The sequence below is a fragment of the Tupaia chinensis genome, unplaced genomic scaffold (genome assembly GCF_000334495.1).
Source record: "Tupaia chinensis unplaced genomic scaffold, TupChi_1.0 Scaffold000473_1, whole genome shotgun sequence".
NCBI classification, from domain to species: Eukaryota; Metazoa; Chordata; class Mammalia; order Scandentia; family Tupaiidae; genus Tupaia; species Tupaia belangeri.
Window position 1 is genome coordinate 2,136,015 of NW_006159982.1, and position 17,410 is coordinate 2,153,424.

General features: G+C 39.4%; 1 protein-coding gene across 1 annotated transcript in view; it reads left to right on the plus strand.

The window, feature by feature from the left end:
- KCTD3 (potassium channel tetramerization domain containing 3) overlaps positions 1-11,740 on the plus strand; it is a 103,512-nt gene extending 91,772 nt beyond the window's left edge. The window contains exons 22-24 of the mRNA XM_027774710.1: positions 8,226-8,410; positions 8,491-8,629; positions 10,124-11,740. Of these exons, the coding sequence (XP_027630511.1) occupies positions 8,226-8,410; positions 8,491-8,629; positions 10,124-10,685 (886 nt within the window). The 3' untranslated portion in view covers positions 10,686-11,740. The remainder of the gene's footprint in view (positions 1-8,225; positions 8,411-8,490; positions 8,630-10,123) is intronic.
- The last annotated feature ends 5,670 nt before the right edge of the window (positions 11,741-17,410 follow it).

A 17,410-nucleotide genomic window follows, 5' to 3' on the forward strand; every position in this document is an offset into this window, starting at 1 on the left:
CCCAGATGAAGCCTTACTTGCCTGCTGCCTACCACTGCCATGGGGCCTGGGGTCAGGTGGGGAGGGGATAGTAGGTCATAGATGGGCACCCATCCCAGCCCTAGGACTTGGGACCCCTTGTTTAGACAAACTAAAAATTGGATGCTGGAATGGTGTTGACAGACAAAGTATAAAGAGTTAGGTTATGGGAGAATCTCAGGTCAATATACAGTTTACGAGAAGAGAAGCTATAGTTCCATAGTCATCTTATAGACCATCATTTCGTCTCAATAGAAGCAGACATCAAAAAGTTGTCTAGTTTTTGAGCAACTGCATAATATAGTGAAGAGCCGAAGTCTAGAGCCAGATAAGCATGGGTTTGTTTGAATTCTAGTTTCATCACATAGGACCTATGACATCTTTGTTTAATCTCTTGGTATGTGAGGTTTCTCATCTGCAAAGTGGAGATAATAATAGTACTTACAGGGTTATTATCATGACCAAAATGAGTTACATTTGTCAGGAAATCACTGTGGCATATAGCAAGTACAATATAGGTTATTTACTAACCATTCATAAAGATGCCATTAGATATTATTCATATGAGATAATTTGGGATGTATTGTCCCTAAATATTTTATTTTACATCAGCAAAAGCATTGTACAACATTTTGTTGAACACAAAATTTTTTATGACTGGGAAAAGAATTACTAAAATTATGTTTAAGTTTGGCATAAAAGCACTTCCTTTATATTGATTAAAATCTATCTCAAGTAGAATGGGCCATTCACCTGCCTTGCGAAGTATAACAAAGTGGAAATAGTCTTTCTAATTTGAAAACCTTGCAGGACTCATGTTCTTTGATCTTCATACATTTGTTGATGTTTTTCTTTTGAGGTTTACCAGTAACCATCTATGAAATTGATTCTTCTTAATTTGCATCTTTTCGTAAAAAGAAAATACTAAAGGAAGAAGTCTGGTTAATGAAAGCCTCCAATGAAATAAATTCTATTTAATGATGCTTCATTTTATATTTTCAAATTTTATATTTGGCTTTTCAAAAAAGTAAAATAAAAACATGAACTAACTTAATTTCTACATCTTTTTTTAAGTCCTAATAATCTAAGCATATTCCCAAAAGATAGTAAATATTTTATCAAGTCTCCTTCTAGTACTGTTAATGTAGAGCCTGAAGCAAATTATTGCCTTCAGCTTTTAGTCTCAGTACATAAAATATAATTTTGAAATACTATATATTTCCATGAAAAGATGTTAATGGAAGTTGAAGTACTTGTACTGTTGCATTTTTTATCTGGTTTTGACTTGGAATTTAATACCATATTTCGATAGGCCTGAGAAACCTTTTTAAAAAAAATAAATATTAATGTTCCTTTTGGAAGATGTAACATGCTAAATATTAATTAACTTCTTTGACATTTTCTTGTTTTTGACCTAGGGCCTTTTGGAGAACGAGATGATCAACAGGTGTTTATTCAGAAAGTTGTTCCCATCACTAACAAACTATTTGTAAGACTTTCATCTACTGGAAAAAGGTAATACTCTACTGGAAAAATATTTTTACAGTAAATGGCAGTCACTTTTGTCTTTAAAACATATGGATAACTTGGCAGATTGATAAGAGAGTCTACCAGAAACAAATTGTCAAGAGAGGTCTGTTTGAATCTTATGATCATTACAACTTAAAAATTAAGACAGCTGGTTCCTTCGTGCAGCAGTAATGCACTACTGAAGAGGAGCTGGATTCTACGTGACGACCACGATTGAATCCTTGGTCTGGTCAGGGCAAACCAAGTACCCAAATCTGATGGGCTAGAGGACAGGAAGAAGGGCATTGTGGTATGACCAGACCCATGGAGAGTGCTCCTCTGCCTTCTCAAGTGCTATGTCACGAGTCAAGAAAAAATTACTTTTGGAAATTAAGCCAGTGTACTTACTGCTTATTGTCTAGTATTTAATACTTTTTAGTAATAGCTGTCGATAGTTAGGATTAATGATGAAAAAGGACAAGAACACCAAAATTTTTTTTATGGCCAAACTTAGATATTTCTTGTAAACATTGAGTTTCTTCACTACAAAAAAGAAAATAAAAAAGACTTTATTCATTTTATAACATATAAATCTGTATACATTATTTATAATCTCTAGTAAAACCTATTACAGATTTTCAGACAATCAGTACCCCTTCTAAAGTAAAAATGATCAAGCAATTAAGTGTTCAACAATAGCAACTACAAAAATGTCCATCAGTAGTAACTATATGTATGGTCTCAGTGTTTGCAGTGTAGTGCCCATGTTTCAGGTCCTATTTTAGATGTTTCTTTTCCTTCCGTGTACTTTCACTTAGAGAGAAACTCCACGAGTTCGGAGTCACTCCCTGAGCACAGCACTCGCACAGCACGAAGGCTGCCCTTCTGCTGCCATCAGCGGCACTGGCCCGGGCAGCATTCTTCTGCTTGCCTCTGATTAAATGATCTCTGTTCAGACTTCAAGTGATGAAGTTAATGGCAGACGGCCGAACTGAATTCTAACTTTTCCACTTATTAGCTATGTAAATTCAGCTGTGGTTATTTCCCTTAGTTCTGGCTTCTTGATAAAACTAGGTTCAGCTATCCTGGCAGGATGTCATAGGATAAAATGAGTAAAAAACATGATATATCTTGCATTGCCCCTGACTATCCTAGACGGTCAAGAGGCTAGTTTCCTTTTCCTTTTCCATTGACTGAAGTTTTTTGTTTGTTTGTTTTGTTTTTTTTAAGAGGTTTTTTGCTATAGGGTGCATGCGCTTGCCAGACAGTGAGACAGAGAGATAGAAAGCGAGAAATCACCCCCCAGGGGGGATGGTCACGCCGCAATCCCTTCTCCTCCATTCACCTCTCAGGATCTTGGGCACGCACGCACACACACCTGGCGTGAGTTTAAGCCACCAGGTCCGGGACTCGAACCACAGTCGACTACATGGGAGTCCAGCGACATAGCCATTACACTAACTGCTCGTCCCTCCATTGACTGAAGTCTTTAAAAGTGATGGACTTCTGGCCTGATACAAATTGAGCTTTTAACATGGCTGTCATTTTAAAATTAAATGATTTCTTATGGTTTATTTTTCTAATGAGAGACAGACACATGGACACATGGGGGACCTTGACAGGGTCTTGCTATACCACAGATCTCTCCCTAACTTTCTAGTCAGCCAGGACTCACAGGTGAGCCCGGTGTGCTCAGGTCTACCTGGGATCTGAACCTGGGGCCTTCCATAATGTGTCCATTATCATCCAGTGACACCCTACTGCCTACACTATGCAGCAAACCTAAAACCAATTTTTTTTTTTTTTGGAGAGATCTTTTTTCCCCCCATTGGGCACATCTGCTCACCGTGTGCTCTTGAGACAGAGACAGAGAGACAGAAGGCAGATCGCCTCCCAGGGAGGATGACTGCATTGCAGTCCCTTCTCCTCCAGCCTCCTCTTGGGATTTTGGGCATGTACACACACGTGCCCGGAATGTTTCAAGTGGCGGGGCCTGGAGCTCGAATCACTGTCAGCCATGTGCGTCTAAAGCCTTAACCACTACGCCACCTGTGGTCTGTGGTTTTTTGCATGTCAAATGAAAAAAGCATAATTTTTATTAGTAGCATTAAGAAGGCTACTGCTTTCCACTTTAATGTTGCTTGGTGTTATTGATATTTAAAATTTTTTTTTGGATGTCTTTACTTCAACATGTCTCGTATGACAATAGTGAATAAAACTCTTTTGAGAGATGATACATTTTCTTTCCATCAAAGGTCATTGCATGTAGTCATTAGTAACTGTTAAAATGAATTAATTACAGAAAATGATTTTTTTTTTCTTTAGAGAGGGTTTTTTGCCATACGGTGTATGTGTTCACTATGGAGACAGAAAGCGAGAAATCACCTCCCAAGGGGGTTGACCACGCTTCAGTCTCTTCTATTCTCTAGGGATTTGGGGCATGCACACACATGAGCTGGCGTGAGTATTAAGCCACTGGGTCCGGTACTTGAACCACAGTTAGCTATGTGGGAGTCCAGCAACATGACTATTATGCCATCTGCTGGTCCCCAGAAAATGATTTTTGTGTAACTAAACTATATTTTTCGACAGTTTATTTATTTATTTATTGACAAGCAGGTGGAGCAGTGGTTATGGTGCTGGACACTCCCACATGACCGACCACGGTTCCAGTCTTGGACCTGGTGACTTGCTTTCTTGCTTTCTCTCTCTCTCTGTCTGTGTGTGTGTGTGTATGTGTGTGTGTGTGTGTATGTGTGTATGTGTGTTGTGTGTGTGCGTATGTTTCTCTCTCTGGTCAAATTAAAATAAATGAATAAATAAAATTATAAAAAATAAAATGTATTAGGGACCTATAATATACTTAAGACCAAATTGGTCATTTGTTTTTTCTTTTTCTCTCTCTTTTTGTCTCTCTCTCTTTCTGTTTCTCTTTTTCTTTCTTTTCTTCCTTACTAAAGAGGGACAGTGAGAGACAGAGAAAATGAGAAAGTAAGCCGCCAGATCTAGGACTCCAACTGCAGTTGGCCATGTGGGAAACCAGTAACCTTAACCACCACTCCACCTGCTGGTCCCCCCAAATTGTTATCTTAATAAGTATTATAAATCACTGTGATTTTAAATAAAGAAGCTGCTATGTATAAAATGTGATGTCATAATATTCTCTAATAATGTATTATTATTATATCTTTGTTCAATTCTCCTGTCCCTTCTGTTATTTCAAACAGTAGTAGTGTATTATAATCAACTACAGTTTCTGCATGATAAATTTTATAATTTTTTTAAAGATTTATTTGTATTAGTTTTTAATTTGACCAGAGAGAGACAGAGAAAGGGAATGTGAAAGCAAACCACCTGGTCTGGGATTTGAACTATTGTTGACCATGTGAAAGTCCAGTGCCCCAACCATTACGCCATCTGTGTAATTTTTAAGATTACAATTTTTAAGATTATGATTCCAGAGGTGAAGATATAGTTACAAAAATGACAAGCAGCGAGGTGGTATGGTGATGAAAGCACTGTACTCCCACATGATTGACTGTAGTTTGCCACCCGGACCTGGCGGCTTTCTTTCTCACTTCCCCACCCTTCTCTTTCTGGTGAGCGCATGTGCCCTGTAGCAAATTAAAAGTATTAATAAATAATTCTTTTTTAAAAAAAATAACAAGCAGAAATTACTTTGTAGGATTGAGTAGAAAAAGCAACCCTTTATGAAGCTATTGTGAACTAAACCTTAAGATAGTTTAAGCTCAGACCCACTGGAGCAGTGGAAGTTAAAGTGGCTGTATCCTGCATGGCTGCCTGCATGGTTTGAGTTCCATACGCAGCAGCTTGGAAACCACAGTAAGCGCACGTGTATGGGTGCTCAAAATCCCAAAAAGAAATAGAGAAGAGACTGTGGTGGGACCTTTCCCCATGAGGATACTTTCTCTTGTACCCTCCTTCCCTGTCTCCCTGTCTTTCTCTGGCAAGTGCATGTGCTCTTTAGCAACTTTTTTTTAGAGAGATTTTTGCTATAGGGTTCATGAGCTTACTGGAGAGATAAAAGAGACAGGGAGACAGAAAGCAAGAAATCATCCCTCAGGAGAGTTGGCCACACCCAATCCCTTCTCCTCTATTCTCTTCTTGGAATCTTGGGCATGCATGCATGTGTGCCTGGCGTGAGATTGAAGCCTCTAGGTCTGGGACTCAACTGTGGTCAGCCATGTGAGAGTCCAATGATGGACCATGATGCCATCTGCTGGTCCCCAGCAATTTTTAATTTTTTTAGATAGTTCAAGCTCTTAATAATAAGTGGAGTGTAATGTTTTAAATGAAATGAGCAGGGAGAAATTTCCCTGTAAAAACTTTTTTTTTTTTGGGAGAGATTTTCGCTATAGGGCACGTGCACTTGCCAGACAGAGAGAGACATAGAGACAGAAAGCGAGAAATCACCCCCCCCAGGGAGGATGGTCACACCGCAGTCCCTTCTCCTCCATTCTCCTCTCAGGATCTTTGGCATGCACTCACATGCGCCTGGCGTGAGTTCTAAGCCACCGGGCCTGGGAGGCGAACCGCGGTCGACTATGTGGGAGTCCAGCGACATAGCCATTATGCTAACTGCTGGTTCCCCCTGTAAAAACTTTTAAAGGAAGGAGTAATTCTAAGAAATTTACCTCAGGGAAAAAAGGAACAAAATTATGAGTTTTATGCACATGTAAGTGTTGATTTGTTTTAGTTTAAACAAGCATAATTGTAGGTTTTTAAAAAACACTTTAAATGAATTTAAAGATGTAACTTAAGAACAAATGTAATTTATTACATTGCCAGTAATGAAAAAAAAATCTGTATAAACAGAAAAAAGTATAACAATTCAGTACCTATTTATAATTTTGGAAAAACCCCAGCAATTAAAAAGGATCATTTCTTAATCTGATAATATCTACAATAATATTTTTTGCAGAATTCATTCGATACTAAATATTGAAAACTTTTCCCTTAAAGTTGGGAATGAGACTAGGTTATGCTAATCACTGTATGTAGACTTACAGGAATTATTTTTTTTCTTTTGCCCTGCCTACTAGGAAACTCAGCTAAGCTTTCTTCTCTATTTGTATGTTTCTTACATTTATGGAGATTATTATTTTCTCCTCTATTTTTTTGACTTGCATTTGCCTGTTACTTTTATTTATTTATTTTTTTGGAGAAGTTTTCTGGGTGCATGCGCTTGCCAGAAAGAGAGAGAGACAGACAGAAAGCAAGAAATCATCCCCCGGGGGGTGATTTGCGGCCATGCCGCAATCCCTTCTCCTCCATTCTCCTTTCAGGAGCTTGGGCACGGATGCACATGTGCCTAGTATGAGTTTAAGCCGGGACTCAAACTACAGTTGACTACATGGGAGTTCAGTGACATAGCCATTACACTAACTGCTGGTCCCCCTGTTACTGTTTTTTTTTTTAATAAATTCCTTCAATTCTCTTTTGAAGTAGGCTGGGATAAAGGAAGTCAGTTAATTTTAATTTAGTCAACTGTTTATGATTTGGGGAAAATTATTTGCTGACATTATGCTTTGATTTCTTCATTTGTTGGTATGGATAATGGTTATTCTTTCTCAGGTTCTTTTATCTTTAGTAAATTCATGAAATAGCAATAAAAATGCTTTGGACAAGCTAAGAGTATTATACTAATTGATAATACAATTCAGGTCATGTTCATAGAACTAGATTTTTTTCTGGTTTCAGATTTTTAAAATTTACACATCAGGGACCAGCAGTTGGCGTAATGGCTATGTCACTGGACTCCCATGTAATTGACCGTGGTTCAAGTCCCAGACTCGGTGTCTTAAACTCACACCAGGCACATGTGCGTGCCTGCCCAAGATCCTGAGAGGAGAATGGAGGAGAAGGGATTGAAGCATGGCCATTCTCCCCCCGGGGGCGGGGAGGAGAGGGGTGATTTCTTGCTTTCTTTTTCTCTGTCTTCTGGTGAGCAGATGCACCCTATAAACCGTCCAATAAAAAAATAATAATAATAAATAAATAAGTTACACATGTATTCTATATGGCATTTTTAAGATCTCTTCTAGCATAATGTTTGTTTTCTTTCTTCCTTGCTTCTTCCCTTCCTTCCTCCCTTCCTTTCCTTTTTGTTTTCATAGCATCCTTTCAAAGAATGGCTTGTTCCTGTTATGACTCCTTTTTTTGGACATCAACTTAAGTTATTTGCCTTATTTCAGTTATTTAGTACATTGTTCTACAAGAACCTTTTCTCTGCACTCAGAGCTTGAATTTCATTCTTATTTATTTTGGAGAGTGTTTTTTTTTTTAGCTTTTATTTTATTTTTGCTGTGGGGTGTGTGTGCTTGCTGGAGAGACAGAGAAAGTGAGAAATCACCAACCAGGGGGTGCGGCCATGCCACAATCTCCTCTCCTCCATTCTCCTCTCGGGATGTTGGGCATGTGCTCACACATGCCCAGTGTGAGTTCAAGTTGCTGAGTCCGGAATTCGAACGATAGTTGGCCATGTTGGAGTTCAACGCCTTAACCACTTTGCCACCTGCTGGCCCTGAATTTTATTTTTATTGACTTGTCTTGACCCCTTTAAATCTGTTTCAGTTATGTGTAGTATTCACCTGTAATACTAAAAGTAAGAAATTAATGAGAAACCTGAATTATTCCGTTTATTCCCGTGGTTTACAACTATACATTATCTTTTGCAGAATATGTGAGATCCAAGCTGTTGACTGTACTACAATATCCTCATTTACTGTGAGAGAGTGTGAGGGATCCAGCAGGATGGGCTCAAGACCAAGGCGCTACTTGTTTACAGGCCACACGAATGGCAGCATTCAAATGTGGGATCTCACCACTGCGATGGACATGGTCAACAAAAGTGAAGAGAAGGGTAGGTCCCACGTGGAAAGGTGTGTATGGCATGGTAAGCTTTTCAGGTGAGTGATTGTAACGAGTGTGTGTTTTCCTCAGATGTAGGAGGTCCAACTGAAGAAGAGCTACTCAAATTACTGGATCAGTGTGATCTGAGCACATCTCGCTGTGCTACTCCCAACATTAGTCCTGCAACTTCTGTGGTTCAGCATAGCCGCCTTCGGGAATCAAGTTCTAGGTAGGTTAAAGAGTTGGATATTATATCGTAAGTTAATGTACTCACTTTGGGGAAAATTGAGAGATTATAATCACGTAGTTGTTTTAGAAAGCCATATTTTCAAAGTGCGTTTTTAATTCAGACTTCATATGGATATTCAGACTTTAAGAAAATTTTACTAGGGCCAGCAGATGGTGTAATGATTAAGGCATTGAATTCCCACATGGTCGGCCGTGATTTGAATCCCAGACCCAGCAACTTGAAACTCATGCCAGGCATGTGTGTATGAGTTCCCAAAATCCCAAGAGGAGGATGGAGGAGAGGAGATTGCAGCATAACCATCCCCCCTGGGGGAAGTGATTTCTCACTTTCTCTCTTTTGGTCTCTATCTCTCCAGTGAGCACACACATACCCTATAGCAAAGGAAAAGGAAAAAAGAAAATTTTGCTAAGTTTCTCATCTGCATACATGTGGTCCTTTTCAGAGAAAAACATTTTTTTGCCTTTTGTTTTATTTTGTGAATTGCCTCCAATTTGGATACCTATTAAAGAAGCAAGAATCCAAGGAAAGTTAGGAATACCATGTTAACTTGGCTGTTATCATGTGGTGCTTTTGTTTTTGCTGCCTTAGGGACAGTATTAGTTGAAGTGATTACATTATCATGTATACTCTTACATTTAGGCCCTCTGTACTTCAAATACAATGATCTGTGTTGTTTTAGTTATATTGGCAAAGACTGTCCCAAAATTTGAAGAAAAAAGGTCTAAATAACTGAATTATGTTTGTTCTGTATTGACTTACAAGTTTTTTGTTTTTTTTTTTTGTTTTTCCTTCTGGGCCAGCTCAGTGGCATAGCCGTCTTGCTTAGGTGATACGATATGCATATATTTGATCATGGGTCTGGTTACCTGGTTGACCACATGGGGCACTTGCACACATGATCCTCACTGCTGGGAAGGCTAGTGAGTAGAGACCCTAATGAGGGTACTTCTCTCTCTCTCTCTCAATAAACACATTTAAAAATAAAAGCTTTTTTTCCACTTTTTTTTTAACTATTCAGAAATCCAGCTTGACTAAGTATATGTATGATATCATGTACATGGTAATTTTGTGTATATATGTGTGGGTGTGTACGTTTTTGATATATATATATAGTACTCACCAGAGAGAGACAGAACAGAGCGAGAGGTAGAAAGCATCACCCCAGCAGGGCACGGTCATTCCACAGTTCCTTCTCCATCTCTCTGTCTTGTCAGGATTTCAGGCATACATGCCAAGCATGTTTTTCATGTTACCGGGGCTGGGATTCAAAGTGGTCAGGCATGTAGGATCTGGTTCCCTTAATCACTAGGCCACAGGGCCAGCCCTAAACATATTTTTATACAGAGGAATATACTTTATATATATTGCGTATTCTTTATATATAGTGTTTTTATTAGTAGTTTAACTGATGAGATATGTTCCTGAAAAATCCTAGAGTAACATCTGAATTGTATTTTTTTAAAACTGTTTCAGCCTTCAGCTTCAGCACCATGAAACCATCCACGAAGCAGCTACTTACGGTTCCATGCGGCCTTACAGAGAGAGTCCTTTGTTAGCAAGAGCAAGAAGGACTGAGAGCTTCCACAGTTATAGGGACTTCCAGACTATCAATTTGAACAGAAATGTAGAAAGAGCTGTTCCTGAAAACGGTAACTTGGGCCCAATACAAGCTGAAATGAAGGGGGCAACAGGGGAAAGTAATGTATCTGAGAGAAAGTCTCCTGGGACAGAAGTAAAATGTCTGAAAGAAGTGGACAGTGGATCGGAAGTGCATAAGATAGCTGAAGGTTTTTCAGATCCCAAGAAGAGGTCATCAGAAGATGAAAACGAAAATAAAGTAGAGTTAAGGAAGAAAGGAGGATTTGAAGGGGGAGGATTCCTTGGAAGAAAGAAAGTCCCCTACCTGGCATCATCACCAAGCACTTCTGATGGAGGAACCGACTCCCCTGGCACTGCCTCGCCATCCCCTACGAAGACTACCCCATCTCCTCGGCATAAAAAAAGTGACTCTTCAGGTCAAGAGTACAGCTTGTGAAAACTCACCAGAATGAGTGGTTTTGTTACAGTTAGATGAAAATTAAACTTTCCCGGGTTTTAATACATTCATTTTTACACTAAAACTTTACAGGATAAAATTAGACTTAATTTAGTATCTTTTTAGCAGAATTACCTGGAATAAGGAGATACAATAACCATCTCTCTTTTGACATTTGGAAATTCGTTTTGGTTTTACAGGTGCATTTAACAGATCATTTGTAAAGCAGGAGTCCATTTCAGTGTCTAGCTATTTTGTGTTGATTTTGGAAAAACAGTACTGTCTCAGGATGGTCCCATGTAGATACAAGCATCCCTTAGAGCACAGGAACCGGCAGACTGCACTCCTCCTCTTGATGCCTGAGACTGGTCTTGAAATGCAGTCTTAAGTGAATCACATAATCCTCTTTGGAACATGGTCTCCCGACCCTTGTTGTGATTGCTGAGTGTTTACCAGATATTTGATGAGGTGCTATGTTTGTGAAAAAAATATGTAATTCAGAAACACTATTGATGTTGAATACCAGATTCTACTGTGTTGTAAGTCCTGTAAGACAATTTTAATTGTGGGCCATGTTCTGATTCTGTTGGGAATTCTTAAATCTTAGCAAGCATTACCAATATTAAATGCCAAAAGTCTGTTTAAGCTTTCTTTCAAGTTGGAGTAATTGTCTGAGTTGAAAAGATAAAACAAATATAGAGTGCTCAGAAACGAAAACTGTACCAATTGCTAATCTGCCTTGTTTAAGGAGCCACTGTTTTTTTTTTTTTCCAAGATAATTAAATGTGGCCATTTTGTTATACAGAAGGAACTTTAGTTCTGAAATTTTGGCTAAAGATTTTGGCTGCTATAAAAATGTTATTTTAAAAATATATTGAATAATGAGAAAAAAGAATTTTGTAATTTTTTTCCATTTAATCAAAATGATTTTCAAGTTTCTGCAAATAGGGTAGCTGTAAATTTAAAGCAGTGAGCATTTATTGGTGAATAATGTATATATTCCCATTCTCATAAAAGTGAGTGAAGTTGAAATAAATTCTTGAAAATTTACTGTATTGCCAGTGGTGTCACAGCAGTTATCTTCTATTTCTTTAAGGGACTGGACAGTGCTCTTCCAAGTGTACCTACCTGTGTTCATGTCTTCACTTCTTTTCATAATAAAACGGGGGAGGGAAAACAATATATGTGAAGACTGATTTTATCAGTGAAGAAAAATGTTAGGTGAAGCATGATTTCAAAACTACTAAGGATTGAAGTGATCTCTTATACCCTTCTATGTTATTATCAAAGTTATAGGAAAGTTTAAAGGAAAAAAAATGAAATATTTACAAAGAATAGACCATTAAAAAAAGACAATAATTAACATATAGTAAGATCCCATGAGAAGGCAACTGACTTCCATGGATTGCATTGTACAAGTCAAATCTTTTTTTTACATCTTTCACTGAGTTTGAGCCTTGCTGTCAGAGTAAGGTTTGAGTTTACTCCAGCATTTAACTTTGTAACTGTGAGCAGATTATCCCCATCCAGCCTAAATTTTTCATTATAGCTACCTCATTAGGGTAATGGTGGAAGAAGTAAAATTCAAATGAACCTATATACTTGGTGTGACTGATGAAAAATGGAAATAGAATTGTAATCCTCCTTTTTCAAGTAATTTTGTATTTATTTCAAAATATATTAATAAGGATTATTATTCTCATTTCACAGATGAGTTTTTTTGCAGAGGCTTTTGCTATAGGGCGTGTGCGCTCGCCAGAAAGACAGAGAGAGACAGACAGAAAGCGAGAAATCACCCCCCAGGGGGGATGGTCACGCTGCAACCCCTTCTCCTCCATTCTCCTGTCGGGATCTTGGGCACGCACGCACACGCGCCCAGTGTGAGTTTAAGCCACCAGGTCCGGGACTCGAACCGCGGTCGACTACATGGGAGTCCAGCAACATAGCCATTATGCTAACTGCTGGTTCCACGTACATTGGTTATTGAGAAATTTTCCAGAACATCCTATTTTGTTAATGTGCACATCTTTATCATCACTATTTATGTTTAACTCACAGCTGTTAGGATATTTTTTCATAAATGACATGAAGTCACATTTGGTTTACATTTCAATGTTTATTAAGCAAACGATCTTTAGGTTAATTTACAGGTTCATGTTGAGGTTCTCTGTTTAGTGGAAATCACAATCATCTATAAACACAGTTAAGAGAATTTACCAAAATGTAACTATGTACTCTTATCAGTTAATATTAGGAATGACAAAACATGGTAGTTCTTAAACTGAGGATGTGGCCTGTTCCATGAAGAGATATGAGCGACAGATTTTTTTTCTTTTTTTTGGAAAGGTTTATTTTTTTGCTATAGGGCAGGTGCGCTCGCCAGACAGACAGAAAGTGAGAAATCACACCCCAGGGGGGATGGCCACGCCGCAACCCCTTCTCCTCCATTCTCCTCTTGGGATCTTGGGCATGCACACACACGTGCCCAGCATGAGTTTAAGCCACCGGGCCCGGGACTCGAACCACGGTTGACTACATGGGAGTCCAGTGACATAGCCATTATGCTAACTGCTGGTCCCATGAGTGACATTTCAAACAGATTTAAAAGGGTTCAAAGAGAACTATCTGCTCTGTAGGAGAGCAGTGGTAGGATAAGCAGCTGGGGCCTGGGCATGCTGTGTGGCTTCTGGACCTTTCTTCCGGGTTAACTTTACTTCTCTGGTTCTCCACCTTAAGGATGTCTGGGAGATTTTGAAAGTACTGCTGCCCCAGGCCAGTTGACTCTCAGGGGTAGCTTAGTTTATGTCACAGAAGTATGCACAGAGTAGCAAAGCAAAATCGGAGGATTCATCTCTGAGTTATACAAGTAAGGTTAAGAGTGTTGCAGGTGGTAGTCTTTGGGTAGAAGCCATATAATGATTCAGCCAACTGAACTCGTGATCATTAACCAAATGTCTAATTAAATGATTAAGTAGAGAATTATTTAATACAGGATTAGCTGCAGTTTTCTGTTCATGTTTTAAAAATTTTATACTGCACTTGAAAAAAATACAGTGATTGGGACCAGCAGATGGCATAATGGTCACGTCACTGGACTCCCACATAGTCGACTGCGGGTCAAGTCTTGGATCCGGCAGCTTAAAAAACTCACTGCACGTGCATACCCAAAATCCTGAGAGGAGGAACCAGCAGTTGGCGTAATGGCTATGTCTCTGGACTCCTGTGTAGTCGACTGCAGTTCGAGTCCTGGACCCGGTGGCTTAAACTCAAGCCGGGCATGTGTGCATGTGTGCCCAAGGTCCCGAGAGGAGAATGGAGAAAAAGGGATTGCGGCGTGGTCATCCCCCCCTGGGGTGTGATTTCTTGTTTTCTGTCTCTCTGTCTCTGGCGCACATGCCCTATAGCAAAAACCTCTCAAAAAAAAAAAGCGATAAAAAACCACACCAAAAAAAAAAAAAAAAAAAAAAGGCCTGAGAGGAGAACAGGAGTGAAGGGACTGTGTCATGCCCATCCCTCGGGGGGGAAGTGTTGTTGGTGGTAGTTTCTTGCTTTCTGTCTCTATAGTGAGCTCACATGCCTTATAGCAACAATGTGAAAAAAAAAAAAAGTGATGAAAGAATCTAGTTAATTTTTCAAAAATGAGGATGAACTCAGGCTTCTGAATCTACCTGTGACTAGCAAATCCTTTGTACAGAAGAGTAGCCCAGGGATTAGGAAGTGAGTGAGTCTGACTGGGAACGATCACGTCTACTCTTTATACCTTGGGTGCTCATAAAGGCAGACAGTCCTGGCTAGCACTCCTTTGTGCCAACTTTAAGCAACTAATTGACCCAGAATTAGCAGGTGGGAATAAAAACTAGTAAGCTAGCCACCCCTATGTTTCCATTTCAGAAAGTGTAAAGCTTTTGGCATGAAAAATACATATGCCACAGGACCAGCAGTTAGTGTAATGGCTATGTCGCTGGACTCCCATGTAATCGACCGCGGTTCGCATCCCGGACCCGGTGGCTTAAAACTCACGCCGGGCACGTGTGCATGCATGGCCAAGATCCCAAGAGAAGAAAGGAGGAGAAGGGATTGCGGCGTGGCCATCCCCCTGGGGGGGGGGGTGGGTGATTTCTCACTTTCTGTTTCTCTATTTCTGTCTGGAGAGCACACGTGCCCTATAGCAAAAGCCTCTCCAAAAAATATATATATATATGCCATGACTTGTACAGCCGTTGCCAAGTGTGCACAGTTATTTCAGATTCGTTTGCTTATAGCAGTTCCTACAAAGGGCCAGAAGTTCTGCTTAATACTGGTCTGTGCTTTTGACAGGTTGGCAAGCTTTGTCTAGGGATCGGTCATCCTGAGAAATTGTTCTTCTCAGATATAGTCTCAGTACCCCCAAGTTCACAATCTTTGTTGAACCGTGGGGAAATTCATGGTTTTCAGACAGAACAAGTAAGGTGGTCCTTCTCTCTATAATTTTTTTTGCCAGCTCAGCTTTAACAACATCCACCTGCCTCTGGATATTCACAAAATATTGTTAGATGAGGTTGTAAGAGACAGATCCAGAATAACTTCCCGGAGTCATTAAGACCTTAATGAAAGAAGAGAGGTTTTCTGACATTGCTTTCCGTGAAGAATACATTTAAATGTCTTTAATTTCAATTGATAACTTGAAAGAATTTTTTATTTTTTTGCCCTAGGACTTTTCACCAATGACTTTGTAATCTGAATAGAGCAGATGACAGAAACTTTTGAATCATAGAAGTTGGTACATTGCATATCATCTGTTCTTACTGATTCTAGGGCTAAAATAATGAATTCTTTGTAATGAAGAGATACAGTACAGAGTAATTATATATGTGAGAGATACATACATATGTACAGTCTGGTTTTTACATGCAAATCAAAGAGTTTCAAAGCTAGAAGGAACACAAAATTCTTTCCTTTTTTAGTTCTACAGAGGCTAATTTAATTACTATGAACAGAAAAATAGTTTCCATAGGAAATTTGCTCACGTTGTTGATGTCGGTGTCCCCTGGCGTTTAGACAATGGACAGAATTTTATGAAAAGTACTGATTGTAGTTTTAAAACTAAATGCGAGAACAGAGACATTTATGTGTGGTATGTGGTGCTCTGTTGAGGTTTGGTGAAGGAGCGGACAGCAATGATGCAATGCTCTGTGATGCTGGACTCACGTGAGAAGTTCCTGGGTTCATGCCTGGAGGTCTCCCCCTACCTGCTCCGTGTGCACACATGTATACATCTGCTTCTGTGCTGGGCTGGCTGAGGCTGGGGGTGAATCACAACATAAAGACCCTGTTGGCTATTTCTGTCTGGAGAGCACACGTGCCCTATAGCAAAAGCCTCTCCAAAAAATATATATATATATGCCATGACTTGTACAGCCGTTGCCAAGTGTGCACAGTTATTTCAGATTCGTTTGCTTATAGCAGTTCCTACAAAGGGCCAGAAGTTCTGCTTAATACTGGTCTGTGCTTTTGACAGGTTGGCAAGCTTTGTCTAGGGATCGGTCATCCTGAGAAATTGTTCTTCTCAGATATAGTCTCAGTACCCCCAAGTTCACAATCTTTGTTGAACCGTGGGGAAATTCATGGTTTTCAGACAGAACAAGTAAGGTGGTCCTTCTCTCTATAATTTTTTTTGCCAGCTCAGCTTTAACAACATCCACCTGCCTCTGGATATTCACAAAATATTGTTAGATGAGGTTGTAAGAGACAGATCCAGAATAACTTCCCGGAGTCATTAAGACCTTAATGAAAGAAGAGAGGTTTTCTGACATTGCTTTCCGTGAAGAATACATTTAAATGTCTTTAATTTCAATTGATAACTTGAAAGAATTTTTTATTTTTTTGCCCTAGGACTTTTCACCAATGACTTTGTAATCTGAATAGAGCAGATGACAGAAACTTTTGAATCATAGAAGTTGGTACATTGCATATCATCTGTTCTTACTGATTCTAGGGCTAAAATAATGAATTCTTTGTAATGAAGAGATACAGTACAGAGTAATTATATATGTGAGAGATACATACATATGTACAGTCTGGTTTTTACATGCAAATCAAAGAGTTTCAAAGCTAGAAGGAACACAAAATTCTTTCCTTTTTTAGTTCTACAGAGGCTAATTTAATTACTATGAACAGAAAAATAGTTTCCATAGGAAATTTGCTCACGTTGTTGATGTCGGTGTCCCCTGGCGTTTAGACAATGGACAGAATTTTATGAAAAGTACTGATTGTAGTTTTAAAACTAAATGCGAGAACAGAGACATTTATGTGTGGTATGTGGTGCTCTGTTGAGGTTTGGTGAAGGAGCGGACAGCAATGATGCAATGCTCTGTGATGCTGGACTCACGTGAGAAGTTCCTGGGTTCATGCCTGGAGGTCTCCCCCTACCTGCTCCGTGTGCACACATGTATACATCTGCTTCTGTGCTGGGCTGGCTGAGGCTGGGGGTGAATCACAACATAAAGACCCTGTTGGTTGGAACCAGCAGATGGTCTAATGGCTATGTCGCTGGACTCCCATATGGCTGACTGTGGTTCAAGTCCTGGTCTTGAAACTCATGCCAGCCCTGTGTGTGTGTGCCCCAAATCCTGAGAGGAGAATAGAGAAGAGAATGCAGTGTGGACATACTCTTTGGGTGGTGATTTCTTGCTTTCTGTCTCTCTGTTTCTCCAGTGAGCATACCTGCTCTATAGCAAAAGTCTCTT